This window comes from Rousettus aegyptiacus, unplaced genomic scaffold (assembly GCF_014176215.1).
Source record: "Rousettus aegyptiacus isolate mRouAeg1 unplaced genomic scaffold, mRouAeg1.p scaffold_m13_p_10, whole genome shotgun sequence".
NCBI classification, from domain to species: domain Eukaryota; kingdom Metazoa; phylum Chordata; class Mammalia; order Chiroptera; family Pteropodidae; genus Rousettus; species Rousettus aegyptiacus.
In genome coordinates, this window is record NW_023416285.1 from 76,348,589 (window position 1) to 76,370,485 (window position 21,897).

Here is a 21,897-nt window from a genome sequence, read left to right on the forward strand (position 1 = left end):
TGGTGAAATAGTTTTATGAGTTTATGATCTTATATACTTACAAATCATATGTTCTCAGACCCTGTAACAAAAAAAGTTGGCTAATGTGTAGATGACAAAGTAAATCATTAATATAGTCAACAGAATCAGTTTCACCTGTGAGGGAAAAATTTGATTTGATTAGGGGAGAGAATTTTTTAAATTAATAAAATATTACATTACATTATAGATAATTTAGAACATACAAATAAGCAAAAAGAGAAAAATATCAGCCATAACATACCTCTAGAATTAAGCATTGTTAATATTTTTGACATATCTGTATTGAAATGTATTTATTTTGGTACATATTAATATATATGGAATTTGATAATTTCTGTCATACATATTTTTGCTTTGTGTAGTCTTCCAATTTTTGTTTGAAAATGGTCATGTGCTATACTTTAAAATCTTTTTGTTTTTAATAATATCCTAAGTCTCTTTCTTTGTCATTTATATTACTGGCAACAATTGTAAAATTTTTCATGGTGTGGAGATACTATGATTTGTTTAAATATTCCCATATTGCTGATCATATGATTATTTCCAATTTAAATAACTTGCTATTATAAATAATACTTCTGTGAACATTGTTGTAGGTAAATTACTTTTTTGTAGCCAAGTTTAAAAAACTTTTATTAAAAAACATTTTTTTATGTAACAAAGTTTTTTGTAGGATAAATTCCTAGACATGGAATTACTGAGTCATAGGTCATTAACATTTTTTAGTTTTTTTTTTTTGACATATAGTAACAAATCGTTTGTAGATTTATATTCTATCAAACCAGTAACAGCAGTTCCCCAGAATTAATAGTTGATATTTTTAATTTATTTAACAATATATAAGGAAAAAAATACTGCTTTTTAGGTATTTGTATTGTCCTGAGTCTTCATTATTAAAATACCAAGTTTAAAAGCATAATATTTCATTGTAGAGTTAATTAGATGAAAATTGAGGTCATGATTTTTTAAGGTCATAGGGACAGTTAATGAGTTAATGAAAGAACTGAAATAGGAGATCCTAATGCCTCTTGAATTTAAGTCCACTGTATTTTTATTGTTAGCCTAGATTTTATTTAAAAATAACTTTTTAAAAATTAGACCTCAGATTTCAGTTTGATTTTCATTTTTCAGAAAATAATAGATTTCTATTAAGTAAATATAAAAACAAATTGGGGAATATGGAAAAGGTGTCAATTTTCGTAAATAGCCTTATTTACAAAAGTGAATAATTTAGAGCGATGATATATCAGTCTGATAATTTACTGATCTACTTAGCAGGTTGATCAAATGTGATATATTTGAAGAAACAGATACACAGCAGTATTACAGTCTATTTTAAACTGATCTTAATATAATATTCTAGCCCAAAGACAGCATCAAACCATTACATTTTGTTCTTTAGGGAATGAAATAATTTACTCTCTAGTATGGATGCTTCGCTTTCATATCTAAGACATTTTTTTTTCTAGTTATTTCATTGTTATTAAAGGTAGTTACATTAGAATGTAACTTATAAATGTAATTTATAATGCTTAAATTACATCAATTATTTTAGAATGTTAAGTTTTGATAAATTTTATGACTTAACAAATGAAAATGGTAAGTGCTTTCCAAGTAAAAATGTTTTTCTTCTTTATATAGAGAGTTCTGGAATCTGAAGAGCAAGTACTTGTTATGTATCATAGGTATTGGGAGGAATATAGCAAGGGTGCAGACTATATGGACTGCTTGTATAGGTAAGTATGCCTTTCAGCTCTTGACAATCTAAACAGTATTGCTTACATTCATAATTGAAGGAGGCTTCTTTTTTTTTTTTTTTAATATTACTTATTACTCATTGAAATGTACAGAACTAAAGCATTTGCTGCTGTATAGACTTTGCTTATGGGGAAGGTCTGTAGTCTGGGTCATGTGGGTATTTGGGAGCCAGGAAGTTATTCCGTGAAAAGTAAAACTATTCGATGGCATAGCACTGTTTCTTCAGATCGTCTGGGATTATATAGCACATGTTAAGTCTCAACGGTAATGGAAAGACTCAGTTTGGATGAAACTTAGCAGAGTAAATCTAAGCCCATGTCCCCCTGCAGTAGGCTCTCATTTGACTCTCAGATTCAGTGTTTTATGTTTCATGGAAACACTGTTAGTCAAAGTACTCAGCAGTTTCCCTCTTGAAGTTCTGCCTGGTGTGTGTGTTCTTTGTTTCACAGGTTCACGTTCCCTTAAGTTTTTATAACAGTACTGGAATTTACTCACTCTCAGTTTTCTATGTTAGAAACTAGAGCTTACTTCTAAGTGGCCATTAGCTTTTCTTTCTTCTTAGAAGAGCAAAATGTAATAAAACCAGAAACGAGCCATTGTTGACAAGCACAGTGTTTACTGTGGCTTTGGCTTTTTTAAAGCAGTGTTAGTCGTACATTAAACATCCTGACATTTAATGTTTTCTCTACTCATCCTAAAGTGAGATAGTAATAAATAGAACTTTAAGAAATCTCTAAATTGTGGGAGAGAGTTTGGGGAATTTTAAGGGTAAGAGTGAGAGTGCACGTATACCTTTGACATTGCTGAGAAGGTTGAGCCGCTGGTATGTAGATGACAAAAGAGAGGGTTTATACTGTGTACCACGGAGTGGAGCCTTTCTCCATCTAAACATTCCAGTATAGATTTAGGTGGTATCCTATTCTTTATTGGTTTTCTAGGACACAATTCTCTTGGTTTTCCTGCATCTCTGTTTACCAAAATCAACTTTATGCTATTTAAATGAAAACTATTAAATTAGTACGTTAATTACAAGTTGCGATTTTTATGATATACACAGTGTGTGTGTGTTAAATTATATGAGGTAGTTGGTATTTCCATTTTTATGGGAGGAAACTGAGAGTCAGAGAAGTTAAATGACTTTGCTTAAGATCACTCAGCTTATAGTTCAAGCTTTTTATCATTTCTTACCAAGATTGTTAATGATAAAGTTTCTGTAATCAGCTTCCATTTTCACTTCTAACTTACTCTATTTGGTAAACTTTTCATATTATCTTTTCTAAAATGCAAATTTGATCACTATCTAGCCCCTTCTTTACTTGTATTGATTTGTAATGTGGATATGCATTCTGGATATACATTCGCATTGGTGACTTATAGATTCTGACTTTAAAGAAAAGTAACAACATTCCTGCCCCACCTTTCCCAATACTACATATCTGTTTAGACCCTGCTGGCCCTTGAGTGGAATACTTAAGGTATTAGCTTGCAAAATAACACTTCTTGAAATCCTGTAGGAAGTAGCATGAGAACAATTCTTATAATGGAATTTTCTAAAATCGGTTGAAAAGCCTGATTTTTTAGAGGCTTCAGAGTTAACTTAGGCTATTAATTCTTGCCAGATACTATTATTATGTTACTGCTCAAACTCCAGAAAAGCAAAGAATACTTTATTAATTACTTTGTTGACAGAATAAATTGTAAGAACATGAACTACAGCATTATACCTGAGCAGAACAGTCTACCTGTGTAGTAGAGTATAAACTATACTAAGAAATTACTGGAAGTGATTTTTCTTTTAGTTTCCTAGAACATATGTCTTTATTTAAAAAACCCATGTGTGGTTAATAATTTTGATTGTAAAATACTACATTGATTTAGAAATTAAGAATGAAAAATGAAAAATTACACTAACGTTTTAAATTCCATCTTTAAATTATTTCAAATCTTGTCTATCAAGCTTGTACTCTCAAGAGTGGAAATATAGAATAACGATATATTTAATCTAAGTTAAAGTTTTATTCCATGACAGAGAGAATAGTGAGTTGTCCTATCAGATATTAACATATGAAGCTCCAATAAAGTAGTATACTAGCTTAGAAATATACATATGGATCTTTGGAGGAGATAAGTGAATTCAGACCTCTGCAAATCTAGCAGCTAGTTCAGAGTTAAAAAAGCGCTATTTTGAGAAGTTTAAACTTACTATGTAGGTATCAAGGAGCTATTGTAGGATTCCGAATAGGGAAGTGACATCCTGAAAGCAGAATTTTTAGATGACTTGGAGATGCCACAAACTGGAAATAGAAATTAATCATGGAAGCGTTGCACATGATTCAAATTAGTGGGTAGACAATTGGCATTGGAAGTGAAAAAGAAAGTCATGGAGGAGATGATGAACAGTTTAGGAGGACATGAAGATTAAAAGAGGTAAACTGGAAGGATGAGATATGTGTTTTAGGTTACTGGGATGGCCATATACCACTGTCCAAAAAAGAAACTGATTTGGAGCAAAGGATTCATGTAGGAAGACACATAAAACAGTTAAGCTCCCCCTCTGCTCAGGGAGCACACTTTGTAGTTGAAATATTACATTTGTTTGTGTTTGTGTATCCTGCCAGATGTGCAAGCTCTATGTGGGTGGAGACCACAATTTTGTTTTTTATCTTTCTGTCCCCAGTGCCTTGCATAGTACCTGCCATAAAGTATACACTCAGACAATACTTGTTGAATGAGAGAGTGGGAGTTTCTGTGCCAGCTCTGCCACTTGCTAGCAGATTGACCTCTGGCAAGTTCTTTAAACCCTGTAAGCTACAATTTTTGTATATATAAAATGAGGATTGTAATAATACCACATATATCTACCTCGTGCTATTCAGCTATATAAAATGTTTAGGGTTATGTCTTAGACATATGAATTTAATAAATATTAGTGGTTACTTTTATTTCTTGGCATTCCTGGCTTTCATGACCTGGCTCCAGGCTGCTTTTCCAAGTTTGTGTTGTTATCCCTGTTGTCTGGAATGTTACCCATTTATTTATTCACTAATTCATCGAAAAAGTATTTTTTGAAGACTTCATATCTGTCTGCCACTCTTCTGGATGCAAGACAAAGGTCCTTGCTTGTAGACCTTCTATTCTAGAGAGGAGACATAAACATATAACAGAATGGGATTCTTTCACATAGAAGCAAGTACTGTGGGGAAAAAAATAAAAGTCACATATAGTTATTCACTCCGAGAGGGAAGTTAATGTTAATTTGGATTGAGGTCAGGTCAGGCCTGAGAGAGGTGTGTTTGAACTGAACTGACAGAGGCCAAATATCTGGTATAGGGCATTTCAGGCCCTAATCCACATGTTCTGTTTCAAGTGAGGAAGCCGTTCTCTCTCTAGCTTTTTCTTCGGTCTCTTAATCGTATTCTCCTTTCCTTAGCTGAAAGGCATAGTTGGAAATCCAGCATGAAATTATTAGGGTTATAGTTAGAATAGAAGGAAAGGTTAATTGACATTTTGAAGAAAAAATAATAATATGACTTTGTAGCCTATGGGCAGAGGAGGCTAAGTGTCAGTGGAGCACCCAGGTTGTAAGCCTTGGAGTGTAGAGGCTTGAATGTGGGAGTGGAATTTGTGTAAATGGTTGTGTATCTGCTGCTTTGGAGTTAACTTCAGGAATTATATTTTTCATCTCTTAGCCTTGTTGGTGGAGTTATATAGTTGAAATTTTTGTTGTCATTACTTTCAGTTTCAGTTTGTAAATGTTAAGTGGACCTTTCATTTTGTTGCAGTGAATATCAGAAAGTGCATATTGTAGTTGTTGCCTAAATAATTGTATTGTTAATAGCCATTTACACATTGGCAGAACCTTTTAAGTGAATAATTTTAGGTGGTGAACATTAAAGGTATTATAGTGAAATCTGGGATGGTAAAAATTGAGTACTTGACTATTACAGGCTCTTTCTACACATATTATTTAATTTTAGAACTCTGTATTCATCTCAGTAATTCTTAAGAGTTCATCACAGTAATTAGTCTTAGAATATATTGAAACATTTTCTTTATAAAGCTGTTTTTCTCTGGTAGTTAAAGTGATCTTAAATCTGTCAGTTTTTCCCATACTTCTTACTGTCTGTAATAATCAGTTCTATTTTTTTTAACCTACTGATCGTGATTTTTTTTCGTTCGTTTAAAAATGGAAAGTGATATTTTTCCTGGCGAAAAAATATAAATTAGAGAACTGACCTGACTTTGATCTTTTAACGATTTTCTGTTTCATACTTTGCAAAGTGAACATATCTTGATTTATCAAGAAGAATCTGGGAATGTTATTTGTTTAAAGGAGATTGTAGAAGACCTGAACCTTGGATAGGAGCTGTTGGCTGTAACAGTATTGGAATTTTTATAGCAGAACCCTTGGGATTTTTTTCAAGTAAACCTGGGGTAATAGGTTTTTTTTCCGCCACTCTAGAAGTTATAGCCTTTCTCTCTTAGGGCCTTGCACAGAGAGTTGGGCTGATAATTTTTATCTTTCTTTTATTATATTGTTAATTTCTACACATTTTTTGGATATATTACTGAACTATTCAGTAGTTGATTTATAACCCTAACATTATTGTTCTAAAGTTGCAAGTTATTTGTTTTCCTATTAATGTTGACATAGTGTTTAGTGATTTACATTTGTTTTTCAGATATCTCAACACCCAGTTTATTAAAAAGAATAAATTGACAGAAGCTGACCTTCAGTATGGCTATGGTGGTGTAGATATGAATGAACCACTTATGGAAATAGGAGAGGTAGGCAATTCTTTAAATTGCTGGCAAACATAAAAAGATTTCTATTTATTTAGGTGATGTGATTCACTGTCCTTTTTTTAAGAACACTGAGTTGACTGTCTCATAATTGTCAAGATTTTAAACATCTTAAAGGTTAAGTAGTAAATACTATAATGATTTCCTAAGAATCGTTAGGAAAAATGAGAACAGAAAAGATGTGATGGGTATTATTCTAATAATTAAATTAACAACAGATGGAAGAATGATAGAAGGTTAATAGTTATGCTATGTGACAAAGCTCATAAAAAGTATTTAGAAAAAGTTTAGACTCTTTTAGTTAAAGAGTGCAAAGGACAGGGACTTAAAAGAGAGCCTAAAAGAGAGTAAAGACAAATTTATGGATATAACAAATTATTTTAACTAAAAAGTAATTAAATTCAGAGTAAAACAAGAAAGTGTGAAGTTCATTTAATTCACTTAAATTCTTGAGGTATAGTGTAAACTTAAATGAGGAAAATTATATAATACATATACTGATTGTGAAAGAAATAACTCTAGTATGATGTTTGTTTATTCATGTAATACATATTTATTGAGTAGCCAGACACTGAGGAAACAGTGGTGAACAGACGTAAGATCCCTGTCCACATGGGGAAGCAGATGCCAAATAAGTAAATAAATTAATGTTAAATCGTGATTAGTGTTGATGAAGGAAATAAACAGCTAAGATGAAACATTAGTAGAAATTAAAATTAGAATAATCCTTTTAGAAAGAAATTTTTTCAGTGCCTTTCAGTAAACTTTAAAATGTTCAATACCTATTGACTAGGTAACCAGGTCTAGTAATCTGTACTTTGAAAATAATAAGTGTAAGGGGAAAAAGTTTAAATGTGTTCATTCCTTGCAGACATTGTTAATAAGGGTGACTAATGAGTACACAATATAAATTTATAATAGCCAACAATAAAAATCATACATAAAATATATCCGGTAGCAAATGAATAAATTAGTAGTAGAAAAGGGTTTATAGAAACTTTAACAAAACTTAACTGGGCACAACATTACATACGTAATAGGAATAAAACTGTAGGGGAGAAAAAGGCTATAGAGAAACAGATCAGTGGGAAATAGCAAAATCTTAACAGTGATTGCTTTAGTTAGTAAGATTGTAAGTGAATATTTCAGTTAATGGTTGTCCCTTATCACCAACACCATCAAGATTGCTCCTTTTCCCAGAAGAAATCACTATAAACAATTTGGTTTATATCTTTCCTGAATTTTACCTGTGGATTTGCATATAAATATACATACATTCATACACAATGGCTTTGATTTTATTTTTTAAACATTAATGGGATCATACTATATTTAAAGTCCTCTAACTTGTATTTCTTGCTTTTTGTTTGTTAATGTGTCTAGGAGTTCTTTTCATTAAGTTTATATTTTGTAAGAACTTAATATTCTATGTTAGAGATATTAACAGTATTTATTAAACTATTTCCCTTAGTTTTCAGTTTTTTGTTATTTTGCATTTTTATCACTACAGTGAACATTATTGTTCATTTATTAAATAATTTTGGAACCTCTTTGTTTGCCAGGGCTCTGTTCTATATTCTAGGAATACAGTAGAGAACAAAGTAAACAAAAATCTTACACTCATGGAATTACATTTATGTATTTATCTCTCTGTATACAAGGAGAAATTTTCGTAGAGTGGGGCATCTGGGAGTCGATTTTCTGGGTCAAAGTACATCCTGAATTTTGATTGCTCTGCCAACTTGCCTTTCAAAGGGCCTTACCAGTTTGTGTTTCCACCACAGCCATAAGATCCCACTTTATTATAATTGCCTTCTTTTTTCCCCTGTTCATGTTATTTAAAAAGAAAAAAAGAAGGCACACTTGAAGGAGGTACCTTGTAAGAAGACAGTTGCTTTTTCTTATTTGAAATGAAATTACCAATGGACCAGAATAGAGTTACCCCAGGAAAACAGAATAGAGAGGCTAAAAACAGACTTACGCCCATGAGGATACACTCGTGTGGATACAGTTCAGTTGGAAACAGGAACAATTAGGTTTTGATACTGGAATAATTTGTACTCTGTATGGGAAAAATATATTAGAGTTTAAAGCCTTAAATGTTAAAAGGCAAACTTAAAAACTTTGGGAAGACAATGTAGGAGCACACATATCCCTATTTAGGGGAGGGAAGGAGTTCTTAAAAGACAAAAATATACAAATGATAAAGGAAAAAGTTGATAAATTTGAATATGTTAAAAATTAATATATTTTTACTAAAAAAATACTGTAAAGAAACTCAAAAAGTCATAAACTATGACAGACTAAAATATGTACAACTGTCAAGGAATTCTTTTTTACAGTATATAAAGAACTCCTTGATTTCATTAAGAACGAGACAAACATTAACAGAATAATGGGCAAAAGAGATGAATTTTACAGGAAAAAAAAACTGAGATACATCATAAAATTATATAAAGATACCCAGTTTTATTCAAGAAAATGCCATTTTATATCCAGATTGGCAAAATTTAACTACTGCCTGGCATACCACTTGTTAAGGTCGTTTAATGGGAACTCTCATCCATTGCTTGTGTGAGTGTAAATTGGAAAACTGTTTGGCTTTATTTAGTAAAGCTGAATGTATGCCTAACCCTATAGCCCAGCATCTCCACTCATAGGTGTATGTCAGCGAATTTCATGCTCATGTTTACCAGAAGATAGATATAGATATCGATACTGATATTGATATCTATATGTATACATGAATTAGCATTTTTCTTGGTAGCAAAACTCTGGAATCACAAACATTGTCATCAGCAGTAGGAAGGAAAAACAAATCATGATATATTTATCACTAGTATACTATATAGTAATGTTAATACAAAACAATAGTTATATCTTTCCATTTCGATGGATTTTAATAAGTTAAAATTTTTAAAATCATATATAGAAAAGTATACAATGTGATTGTGTTAGGGTCAGGAACGGCCAACTTCAAAAATATCATATGGGGATACTTAAACATTTGGTAGAATTATAAGGGAATGATTTAACACAAAATTCAGGATACAAAAAACTCTGAGGAAAAAGGAGGACATTTGGAACAGAGGCAACTGTGAGGTTGTATTTCCTAAATAAGGTAGTAAATACGGAGTGTTTTATTTCATTATTCTTTAAATTGGCTTACCTTTTTATTTTTGTATGAAATGCTTTATAATTTAAAAATCAGCTGATAAGCCAAATTATATCTATTTTATTCAAGATAATTCCTTTGTTCATGTTACAGTCTTGGCACCTATAACTGCTCCATAATACTGGGCATTTAATAATCAAATAAAGTTTTATAAAAATGAGCTAATCATAAAACCTTAATTCTGTTTTTATACAAGTCAGATATGATGGTTACTGACATTTTAAATTAGAAATTAATTTTTCTTATGTTTAATCAATTTTCTTTTGAATTTCAAAATATTAGTTATAAATATGTATTTTGATGGATATATTTTGAAAAGTCTTAAACAAATGTTCAAACCAAATACTAAGTAATTCAGCCTTGATGATTTTTATTTTCCTGGCAGCTAGCATTGGATATGTGGAGGAAATTGATGGTTGAACCACTTCAGACCATCCTTATCCGAATGTTGCTCCGAGAAATCAAAAAGTGAGTTCCAACATTTACCTTCTTGAATCAATTCTAGTTTGTTTGGCTGTTGAGTGGACTTGGCCTTATTTTACTATAATGAGCTTCATTTTCCATCTTAATAACAATATTTAAAATTGGTTTTATAATTATCTTTGGCAGGTTTTTAGTCTTTATTTATAGCCTAAACATGCTTAATAAATAAGTCACTGAAGGAAGTGACTTGTTTTTGAGTCCTGAAAGCTCTTGGACCTTCTAGGCAGCGCTAGTTGTTTCAACATATTCTCTCAGTTTAAATCCTGATGAAGATAACCTATTCTAGAAAGCAGATTATTCTAGTTAGTTGGTTAATTTTTAGCCCCAATATTAAATCATTAACTTGCCTATTGCGAGGTAAATTTTTGGGAAAATGTCTTCCTATTCTACTCATGGTTTAGAGTGGTCGTCCACTAAAGAGCCGTGTGAATAGAGTTTGGGACAGAATTTGAGCGCACTTTCCTGTGGAGTCCAGAATAGAATATCCTTGGGTTAGCTCTGGCCTAAAAGATTCTTAGTAAACATTGGAGAATCAAAAGCACTAAATCAGCTTTGGGGAATCAAGAGCACTAAAAGTCAGTCATGCAGATATGTATACAGTAAATTTCAGGTTTCTGGAACTGATGTTAAAGGGATTACTGAGAGCAGTGAATTCAGTATGATAGTGGCCACTCCATCTGAATCTGCTTTCTTTAAGAAGACCCAAATATGGAGATTTTTATGTGAAGAAAAAAGGCAAAGCATTGTCCTTACTGTGGAGCGCCTTGTAGGAGATAAGGGGTTAAAAAAAAAAAGCCACAAAAGAGGATGAGAGTATTTTAATATTTAATGTTAATACCAAATATTAAGTAAATGGTAGCAATTAGTAACAAGTGTGATTGTTAGCTTTTTAAAAATGAATTTGATGAACTATAGTATATTAATTTTGGAAATGGCAGGTATGTGATCAGAGATGTTGGCCAAATTGTCTTAGTTGTGTTATAATCAGCTTGTATTAAAGTATTATTTGACATACTTTACTAATATTTTTCATGTCTGTTAGGTAGGCTTTATCCCACATTTTCCAGCTAAAGAAACTAAGGCTTAATAATAATAAAAACTAAATACGGGAACTGTGCGCCAAGCAGTGTTCTGAGAGCTTTACATGCATTATCTTATTTAATCCTCACAACCCTGGGAGGTTGGCACTACTTTCCATTTTACAAATAAAGTCAGTGGTGGTGCTGTAACAAGGGTGACCTGACTTCTACCCCTGTCTTCTTAATTCCAAGGATTCAAATCTGGGTTTTCCTAACTCTAAATCCATTATATCTATCTTTTTAGTCCATAGAATATTTCTTCCACTCCTAGCTCCAGTGCTTTAGTTTAATGATGAATACATTATAGTTTTCTAATACTTTGAGTGTTCTAGCATTTTCACACATATTTCTTCATTTGATCTTAAAAGGGAGGTACAGCAAATTTTATTTATAAGTAAGTAAGTTGAACATCAACAAGGAAGAAATGATTTATGGAACTTGATATAACTATGGAAAGAGATTCTATGCCTTTAAACTTCCAGTGTGGATCTTTCTGCTGCATTGCTTTAATATCTATTTACCCACTCATCTGAGCTAATATAGCCAGATATCATAACTTTCATTACATGGAGGAGTGACTGGTAAATACTCCCTATTTATAATCTTATCTGATCCTTATAACAGCATATGATGCTGAATATTATCATAGGCTCATTTTACAAATGGGGAAAATGAGGCTTGAGAGTTTATAGTCAGCTTACTCATGTGATATAACTAGTACTTGGCAGAACGAGAATTAGAAGTTAAATCATTTTGGTCCTTGTAAGTCTGTGGTCTTACCCATATGTTATGTATTCTTAAAAATAGTTTGTAGTATCTCATGCTACTGCTACTAACAAGGAAATATTTTATTATTGTGCTTACAACTTCTTTGTGGAAAGAGCTCTACCATACTTACAGAATAAAATCTTTTCAGATGTAGCAGAGAGTATTGCAAATTTGATTTCTGTTAGGATTTCCTTTCCCCATATTTATCCCTTGGTTCCTAGGTAATCTCTAAAAATGTATAAAAAACATTACTGTGTACTAGTGATTTCTCAAATCTGGCCTCTGAAATTCAGGCTTATGCAGGGAATGTTTAAAAGTGTATCTTTCTACAAAAAAGAATTATAAAAGTAATATATGCTAATTATAGAAAATTGAAAATGTATAGAAGGTTAAAAGAGAAAAATAAAAAACCTTTTACTTTCCTCCCAATACCTTCAGTTCTGTTATTTAAAGGAAATCACTATTAAGGATTTAAAATGTGCACAGATAAATACACGTATATGTGTTTGGGGGTGCTTTTTGAAAGTCTGTATATCTGGGTTCCCACCTATATCCACTGAAGCATACTCCAGGGAGACTAGAAATGTCCATTTTTACAAAGCTCCCCAGATATTTATGCATCCAGTCCACACTATCATTTATGAAGTACTGTTATACCCTAAATAATTTTCACTTCTTCTATAAAACTTCTATAAAGCTTTTATTGATTGATAAAAGATCCCTTTGGATCACTTTACTATATATATTAAGAATACTTGAAAATATGTTCTTAAAAGTTAGAATAGATTAATGGTTGGTGTGAGACAGTAATAACATAGTTTTATATCTTGAATATATTGGTGGTGACATGAATCTAGATGTGATAAAACTGCATAGAACCACACGCACATAAACGTACACAAATGATTGTATATAAAAACTGGCGAAATCTGAATAAGATGTATAGATTTTACCAATGTTAATTTCCTTGTTTTGATATTGTGTCATAGCTATATGGGACGATACCACTAGAGAAAGCTGGGTGGAAGGTATACAGGACTGCTTTACATTATTTTTAGAACTTTCTGTGAGTCTAATTATTTCACAATTAAAAACATAGTTGTTAAAAATTTAAATAGTGCATAAAATGTGACTATCCTTGTTTTTCTTCCTTTTACCTAAGACTTTCTTTTCTCTCCTCATAAGTAACTACTAATAATAATTTGTTTGTATTTTAATATTTATTTAAGTACAGTGGTTTTCATTCTTTTGGGGGGGGGAGTCTTTATATTCCTTTAGGAAGATGATGGAGCTGTGAAGCCTCCCTATATAAAAATACTTGGTAAAGTTTTTATTCATTTTGAAATGAATACAACAGCAAAACAGTCATGATTTAAGCATCTTCTTTCTGTTTCCATATGAACATCGTAAACAACAACAAGAGTTAAATGACAGATGGAAAAAAATTTTGTGACTTTAACAGTTCCATGTTTTTAACGCTTCCTACTTTCCCCACTGTTTTGACATCAAATAAATACCAGAGTTTTCTACAAGTGTGGCTATGGCTCTCTTCTGTTCATTTGTTAGTCTACCTGTATGTGCCAGTTCTTCATTGTGTTTATTATTATAGCTTTATAAGTCTTGGTATCTGGTAAGTCAAATTTGCACGACATAAGCCAGTGTTTTTGCTGCTCTTTTGCCCTTTTTTCATGTACATCTTCTAATTACCTTTTAAAGAGGTGATTATAAGTTGCCTTAAAATTTTTTTCCTGTTGGATTGAAATGGAATTGAATTTATGTCATTTTGGGGAGAATTTACATCTTAACTATATTAAATCTTCCTATCCCTGAACATAGTATGTCTTATCTATTATTCCTTCTTTAATATCTTCTAATAAGCTTTTGTAACTTCATCTGTAAAGGTCCAGCAGTCTTTTTGTTAGATTTATTTTGAGATACTTGGTATTCTTTGATATTATTACAAGAAATTTGTTCTATATAATCACCTATTTTGTTTTCTGCTAGTATGGAGAAATATAACTGATTTGTATATAAATTTTATATTCAGCCACCTTATTAAATTCTATTATTTCTAATAATTTGCACATATTTTTATGTTTTCTATGTATGCTATCATAATCTGTAAAAAAATGAGTTTCGTTTCCTCTTTTCCTGTGTATGTATGCACATGTGCACACGTGTCTGCATGTATACACACGACATTGGCTAGGACCTCCAAAACAATGCTGAAGGGAAGTGATGGATAATGAGCATCTTTGTTTTACTCCTGATTTTAAAGGTTAGATGTATAACATTGCCTCATTTAAGATGATTTCTCTAAATTTTTAATAGGTACTTTTATCAGAATGCTGAAATTATTTGGAATTGGTGTTGAATTTTATAAAATGACTTTTATATTTCTATTGAATGATTATATGTTTTTTTCTATTCTGTCAATATGAATTACATTTATGAATTTTCTAGTATAAAATTATCCTGTATAACTGGGATAAAGCCCAGGTTGATTTTGGAATATTATTATTTTTATACATCGTTGCATTTAATTTGCTGGTATTTGATTTATTATTTTGCATCTATATTCATGATTGGAGTAGGCCTGTTATTCTTTCTCACAGTATCTTCGGTTTGATACCAGGCTCCACCTCGTAGGGTGAATTATGGGGTATTTCCTCTTTTTCTTTTGAATAAAAGAGTTTGTATGAAATTTGGATGATCAATTTCTTGAGTGTTTAGTAAAATTCCCTGCAAAACCATCTGGGTTTAGAGCTTCTTCGTAAGATTTTTTTAAATAAGATTTTTAACACTGCTGTAGTTTTTTCAGTAGTCTTAAAACTACTCTAATTTTTGCATTTCCTCTTTTTAAGTCATTTGTGAATTATCTTCTCAAAATTGTTGAAAAGTTGCTGTTGTCAGTCTTCAAAAAACTTTTTATCTGAAATAATCTTAGATTTACAGAAGAATTGCAGAGCTAGCACAGAAAGTTCCTGTGCACCTTTTATCCTCTTTCCCTACTTTCACCATCTTACAACCTATGGAATGTTTGTGAACAGTATTATTAACTGAACTACAGACTATAACTGCATTTTGTGTTTATTGGCTGATGTCCTCATTCTGTCCCAGGATCCAATCCAAGTCTCTACATTGCATTTAGCTGTCATGTCTCTCTTGTCTTCTCTCTCTGAGAATTTTTAAGTTCTTTCTTGTCCTTAATGACCTTAACATTTTTTAAAAAGAGCAGTGGCCAGGTATTTTGTAGAATGTCTCTCAGTTTAGGTTTGTCTGATGTTTTCTCATGCTTAAACTCAGAAAATGGATTTTGAGGAAGAATGCCACAAAATAATGTGCCCTTTTCATCATAATTTCTGGAACTAAAGGATATCAACATGATTTTTTTTTACTTGTGATATTAACATTGATTACTGGGTTAATGTATTGTTTTGTTTTTAATCCCCATCTGGAACAATGTCTTCATTCTTAACATCGCTTATTTGCATCTTTCTTTCCTTGTCACTTTTTTTAAAGAGGTTAGTGTTTTTTTGTTCGATTTTTTTAAAGAAACAACTTTGGTCTTGGTTGATCTTTATGGTATCTTTATTTTCTTTATTATTCCACTCTTATTTTTTTTTCTTGTTATGGAAGATAAGAGTGTTTTTTGATTGAGCTAGAATGGGTGCAGAATCGTTGGAGAAAGAAAGACTTTAAAATCTTTAATCAAGTTATCCTTTTTGCTGTAATCTCACATTCATTTATAGAGTTAAGGTATTAGTATATGATTAGGAGGTTGAGACAGGGTCTCTACAGTGAGACTGTAACTTTCTTTTACAGTGAATAGAATTCCTTATGTTTTTAAAAAAACTTTGCTAGGTGGTAATCTCAGTTAAAAAAATAAAGAAATTAATAATTTACTAGGCACATTATAGGGTTGTATTAGAGCTCCATTAATAGTTCGTATAAACATTTAAGAATAACAGTAAGAAACAGTAGTTGAAAAACTGCCTGTATTTCCTACCCCAAGTAATGAAATTTAATTTTAAGAGAGCAGTTAAGATTAAGAAACCAAATGAAGTTAAAATTGATTGAAGATTACAAGTTTTTCAAATACCGGAGTGGAGTGATTTATTCCTCAGGTAATGTCTTTACATATTTCTATGATATGGCTGCCAACTATTTTTCACTTGATGCTAAAAGGATTTTGTCCCTATAGTAAATCAAGTTACTAAATGAGAGTATTGAAAACAGGTTCTCATGTAAAACTTGTCAACTCAACCTTTTGACAGTTGCTAATGGGTGCAATTAACTGATATCTACTTTTCTTCAAATCTGCAATGTATTTATTAGGTATTTGGGTAAGAGCAAGTTTTTTTTTTTTTAATTTTAGTAGTTTCAAGTATACAGTACATTGATCAGACACTTATATAGTTTATAAAACGATCCCCCTACTTGAGGAGTGTTTTCTTTTAACCGTTGGGTGTGTGCTATTTTACTTTACCAAGACTGATTGTAGACTTTTGAAACACTATTCATAGATGTATTCAGAAAAATGATTCTCAGCCTTCATAGGATTTTTATTCTTTCTTAATTCCTTAGGTCTTGATTCCTGACTCCTGCCTCTTTCAAAATTTTAAGCAACAGCCTTTAAATCATTTGTATGAATAACAGATAGATTGGAAATCAGGGGATTCTCATCCTCTTAACATAGTAGATTGCCTGAGTCCATTACTTTATTGGATTCCTTCGCTGTAACATAGGGGAGATTGGATCAGATGCTGACCTTTGGAGGCCCCCTTCAGCTCTGAATTTCTATTTTCTAGTATATGGTATTATGTGAAGTCTACTTAGATTTAAATTTAAAATATACCATAATGGGGTGACAATAAAGCATAATATTATGTAGTAATATTGTGATGAGAGACTGATAACTTACCTGGAGCACTGGGAAAAGTAGATGAAATGATTAGAGGAAGTGGAGAGATTATTTATACAGTGAAAAGACTTCAGAGGAGAGACTGTCATGTGCCAGCAATTCCTGATAGGTAGACCTGATTTTATTCCTACTCAGGTGGGTCTTATTGCTAAAATTATTTAATGTAGTCTGAGAGGTTTGAGAGGTTTTTTTTTCATTATAGGCAAGAGTTGCTAAAAGAACCGTATCTTTTCTAGTTCTTAAATACACTAAGTACTTAGCACATTTTTTGCATTTAGATATTCCACATTTATTAAATACTGTTACTATAAAATTGTTCCAGCATCAGTTTACATTTGTTGAGCCCAGTGATTCTTTAAGTACGTACCTTTTAGCTAAAATGCTTCTGTCACACAGGTGGTTATCTGATGTTAACAATTTGGGTTAAATAACCCTTACCTCAGTTAATTTTGTAGTTAGTCTTTTTTTTTTTTTTTTAACCAAAGCAATATATTTTCTCCTTTCACCTGTGTAGTCTTAGACTTGTCAGTAGATGAATTAATTTGGTTGATACCTTCTGAGAAAAAAGAGTACTTAATGTAATATTGGTTATATGAAGGTATATATTTTAAGCTGTACAGCCACCTATAGCTGTAGGAGTTATTGCATATAATTACATGTAGAATTGTCCTTCATTTTCTTATTGTAAGAGAAATATAGATCATAAAGGTTCCCCAATCCTCAAGTAATGTTAACCTTTGAAAGTTTTAGAAAATTGATGGCTCTCTCAACCTTTAAGGAAGTGGAGTTACGTGACAGACCAATGAAGGATTTGTGTTTGTGTGAAATCAACGTGTTCCATTAAGTGAAAATTCTTACAGCTTGTGAATGCTGAAACACTCAGTAAACTGAATCAGGATTTTGTGACTTTTGGAAAAAGTTGGAATTGTGTGGAATTAGATTTCTGTGTGAAAGACAAGAAGGTCTAAAAGGACACAGAATAACAAGAGAGCAATGTAAAGTGATGTAAAGGGAGAAAAGGAAGAGCTCTTGGTTTCAAGATTATGCATCATCTGCTTTTAAGATAGAAAATGGGACCAGACCCCTTTTGCTTAACTGTATTCTGTAAAGGTGGCTTTTCTTGAGGGTTATAAACACTATCAGAATAATCCCAGTTTCCTGCATTTTGAGAAACTGTTTCAGTGAAGTACTAGATTTAAAAGTGGAATGTAGGTGGTAGATTTTTTTTTAAAGAGAGTCTGTGAAACAACTTAAATTTTTTTCATGGTATCATGAAACACTTAATTGATGATTCAAAAGTAAAGGTGCTTCTCTTAAATAGGGAAGAAAAAAGCAAGGGATGTAACCCATATGTTGTGTATCTGCATATTTTTCAGTGTTTTTACTTTACTAGGAAAGATAAAGTAATTCTCTTCATATAACTCCACTATCTTTTGTGTACTTAAAAATATACTATAAACATAGTAAAATGTAGTAGAATTGCCAATTGGGACTTTCAATGTGGTAACAACCTAAAATTGTTAATCATTTGAATAAATAAAATACTGTAACTCCATGGGTCGGTATGTTACAATATAAGAATTAATTTTTTCGGTGATACATACAAAGGTAAACATAACCAAACAAATAAGTATAAACATAAATCACAGTGGTTATTGTACATTATCTGCAAGAACTTTAGTTTTTAAAATTATAATTGGATATATGAAATTATAAAAAAAGAAGAAAATAAATACATTTTAAAATGCAGGTAAAAGGAATTGCTTAGATGCTTAAGGATATTTTCGAAAACACTGACTTTTTAAATGCTAAATGGATTCAAAGTTGCTTTTCTTTTTTCCAGTTACTCTACAGTTCACTTACTAGTGTCAAGTACTCTGAATCAAAATTAAAATGAAAATGAAATTCTTCCTTTAGAGTTTGGAACAATCTGCAACATAGACTGCTATGGCTGATTTGTGTTTTCTCTGACATGTCTATGTGTTTGTTATTCTATTTCTTTATTGTTAAGGCATTAGAGATTTCATTGGGGAAAAATATAATCTTGGATAAAAGTGAAATCTAGCTTAGTAGTCTTTATTCTTTTGTGTCTCTCAGTTTCTGAGAAATATGTTTTGAAATTTCTTAGCTTATTTTTAGATTTATTGACTTTCTTTCTTGGAATTGTTAGTTTTTGTTATACATTTGAGCCCCTTGTTAGTTGAATAAATATTAAGTTATTATCTTCATGGTTAATTATTTTTATTGTTATGTGGTAACTTTATTTGTCTTGTACTCTTTTTCCTTATTCTGTCGCATATTAATATTGTTATACCAGTTTTCTTTTGGACTTTTTGGGATTTGAGAGTGTGTGTGTGTGTGATCGATTTAACTTTTTTAGTATAAAATAACATATAGATACCGAAAACCATACAACACAATTGTACAGCTTAATGAGTTATTGTAAGGTAAATACCCTTGTTACTTCTGTTCAAGTCAAGAAATAGAACTATGCCAGCCACTCCTGAAACCCTTTATGTGTGTCTCATACCTTCTTTTTCTCCAAAAGTTACTGCTGTCCTGACTTTTAGGGTAATCCCTTTTTTTCTATTTCTGTATAGTTTTATCACTCACATGTGCATTCCTAGACTCTATAGTTTAGTCTTGTCCATTCTAAAAATATTTTATATGTCTTTTAAATCTTTTAATCAGCAGATTTCCCTTTTGTTCTTTTTATTTTTTCCTTTGTAATTTATTTGTTGATGAATCCTGGCCATTTGATCTTTAGACTTTCCCATCATCTGGATTTTACTGATTTTATGCATGTGGTGCACATTTAAATAGGTTCTGTTGTCCTCTGTATTTTGTTGCAAATTGGCAGTTCTAAAGGTTTATTCAGACTCAGGTTGATTCCTTCTGGCAAAGGTATAAGATATTTTGTTCTTTCATAATGTCTGTTTTTTTACTCGTTTTTGATGTAAGCTGCCACTGATGCTAAATACTGATATCTTTTAGTTTATTGAGGTTTGTAAAACTGTGTCACTTTAATTCTGTCATTTTGTTTTCATTTTTTACCTGGAATAATTTTAGGAAGACATGCTTACCCTCATCTATTATTTGGTTACCCAATGGTAAGGTTCATAGAAAAGGCAAAATAAGTGCTTGCTTCTTTCTTTTTCTTTATCCACTTGTCAGGATGATGAGGTGGTTTCCCATCATCCTCAGAGTGTGACCAATTAGCTTTCTTTTCAATATATCATGATGAACTTTTATGTATTTGCTTCATTTCTATTTATTTTCTTTATTAAAATTTAAATTGCTTTTTCTTTTTCTTTTTTTTTTTTTTCTTGCTTAGTTAGTGCCAGAGCCTTTTCGAGATGACCCTAGTCACCCTTGATGGCTTTCTTGATATCTGGTGTCAGGAAGTTCCAGACTTATCTTGTACATTTTCTTCCTCGGACCTGGTAATCAGCTTCTCAGTGAAAAACTTAAATATACATAAATACATTCTTGAAAAACTTTCAAGATCCTTACCTCAGTCTTTCTCTCCACAGAGGTAATCCTTGTTATCATTTGATTAACTGTCTTTCCAAACTTTTACTTATGAATTTTTATGTCTACATACTGAAATAAATATAATACAGAATTTTGTTTTTTTTTCTTTTTTATATGAGTTTTTCTAACTTAAAATCATAAATGATGTTTAAATTTATTATCTTTTTTTTAATTCAATTATATATCTTGGTAATTTTTCTATGTTAATACATAGAGGTGTACCTCATTCTTTTCAAACTTATATACTATTTGGTATGGTTCTACCTCATTTTACTAAATGCTTCTCCTAGTGATGCATATTAGGTTGTTTCTAGTTTTTCTACTAATACAACTCTTGCTTCTATTGCTGCTGTTTGTTTGGAGTCATAGAGTATGTGCATTTAGAATTTTGCCAGTTTAGCCTCTGAAGTACCTGTCCTTCCACAAGCAGACTCTGAGAAGACCTGTTTCTCTTCCACTCGCCAATGCTTGGTATTATCAAATCTTGCTAATCTGTGGGTGAAACGTTTTCTTGATTTCCCAGTGCCTTGCCGAGATGGCAGTCAGGGAGCCCAGGTAGTGCTCTCAGATGAGTGTTGCAGCAGTCATCTGGGTACAGAGGTTGTCCTTTCTCACCTCTTCTCAGGTACCACATTTACTGCTCCAGCGGAACGCACACAGAGCTGTTCTTGTTGCCTTGCTCCAGAGGCTGCTTTGTTCTCTTGATGACGTAGCTGGTTTTGTCTACCTTTGTGTTGCATCCAGCTTTTGCTGTATGCCACTTCTTGCCTGTCTTCCCAACCCTCTCCTGGTAGCAATTTTTTCTCTGTGTGTTTTGGTTAGTAGTTTTATTGGTCTATACTGTAACATCTTCTTTCCATCTTTTTTCACTTTCTACAAGTCCACGGGCTCCTGCCAACAATGGAGTATTAAAAAAGCATTCATCCTGTCATTTCTCAGGTGTAAGTGGGAGCAGGAGGCTGCATTTAGTTTGCCGTAACTCTATTCTCATTTTAAATATAGGGGTAAATGAAGTTTTCGCTTAGAGAACAATTTGCCCATTGTCATATATCAGTATCAGGACTTTTGAGAATTGTAGCGTAAGTTTTAATGACATTCACAAACCTGGTATTCTGTCTTGAGTTAAATGCTCAGTTAATTGGCTTTAAAGCCTTGTTTTAAAATCACAGTCAGTACTTTTTGGTCTCTTAGCTTTATTTTTTTCTCTAATAAAATGGAAATGGTTCCATTTTGCTCCTATTGGTGGTAAAGTATTAGCTAATGTTTATTGATTATTTACTCATGTACTAGGTACTGTGTGCTGTGTGCTTTCTTGGATTGTACTTAATCTTTACTACATCTTTGTGAGGTAG

General features: G+C 31.8%; 1 protein-coding gene across 5 annotated transcripts in view; it reads left to right on the forward strand.

Annotated features, from left to right (window-relative positions):
• Positions 1–21,897, forward strand: part of CUL2 (cullin 2) — a 92,806-nt gene that overhangs the window by 35,746 nt on the left and 35,163 nt on the right. For all 5 annotated transcript variants that reach the window (XM_016164853.2, XM_016164848.2, XM_016164849.2 and 2 more), the window contains 3 exons: positions 1,663–1,757; positions 6,462–6,567; positions 10,143–10,225. In XM_016164853.2, coding sequence (XP_016020339.2) covers positions 1,663–1,757; positions 6,462–6,567; positions 10,143–10,225 — 284 coding nt within the window. The remainder of the gene's footprint in view (positions 1–1,662; positions 1,758–6,461; positions 6,568–10,142; positions 10,226–21,897) is intronic.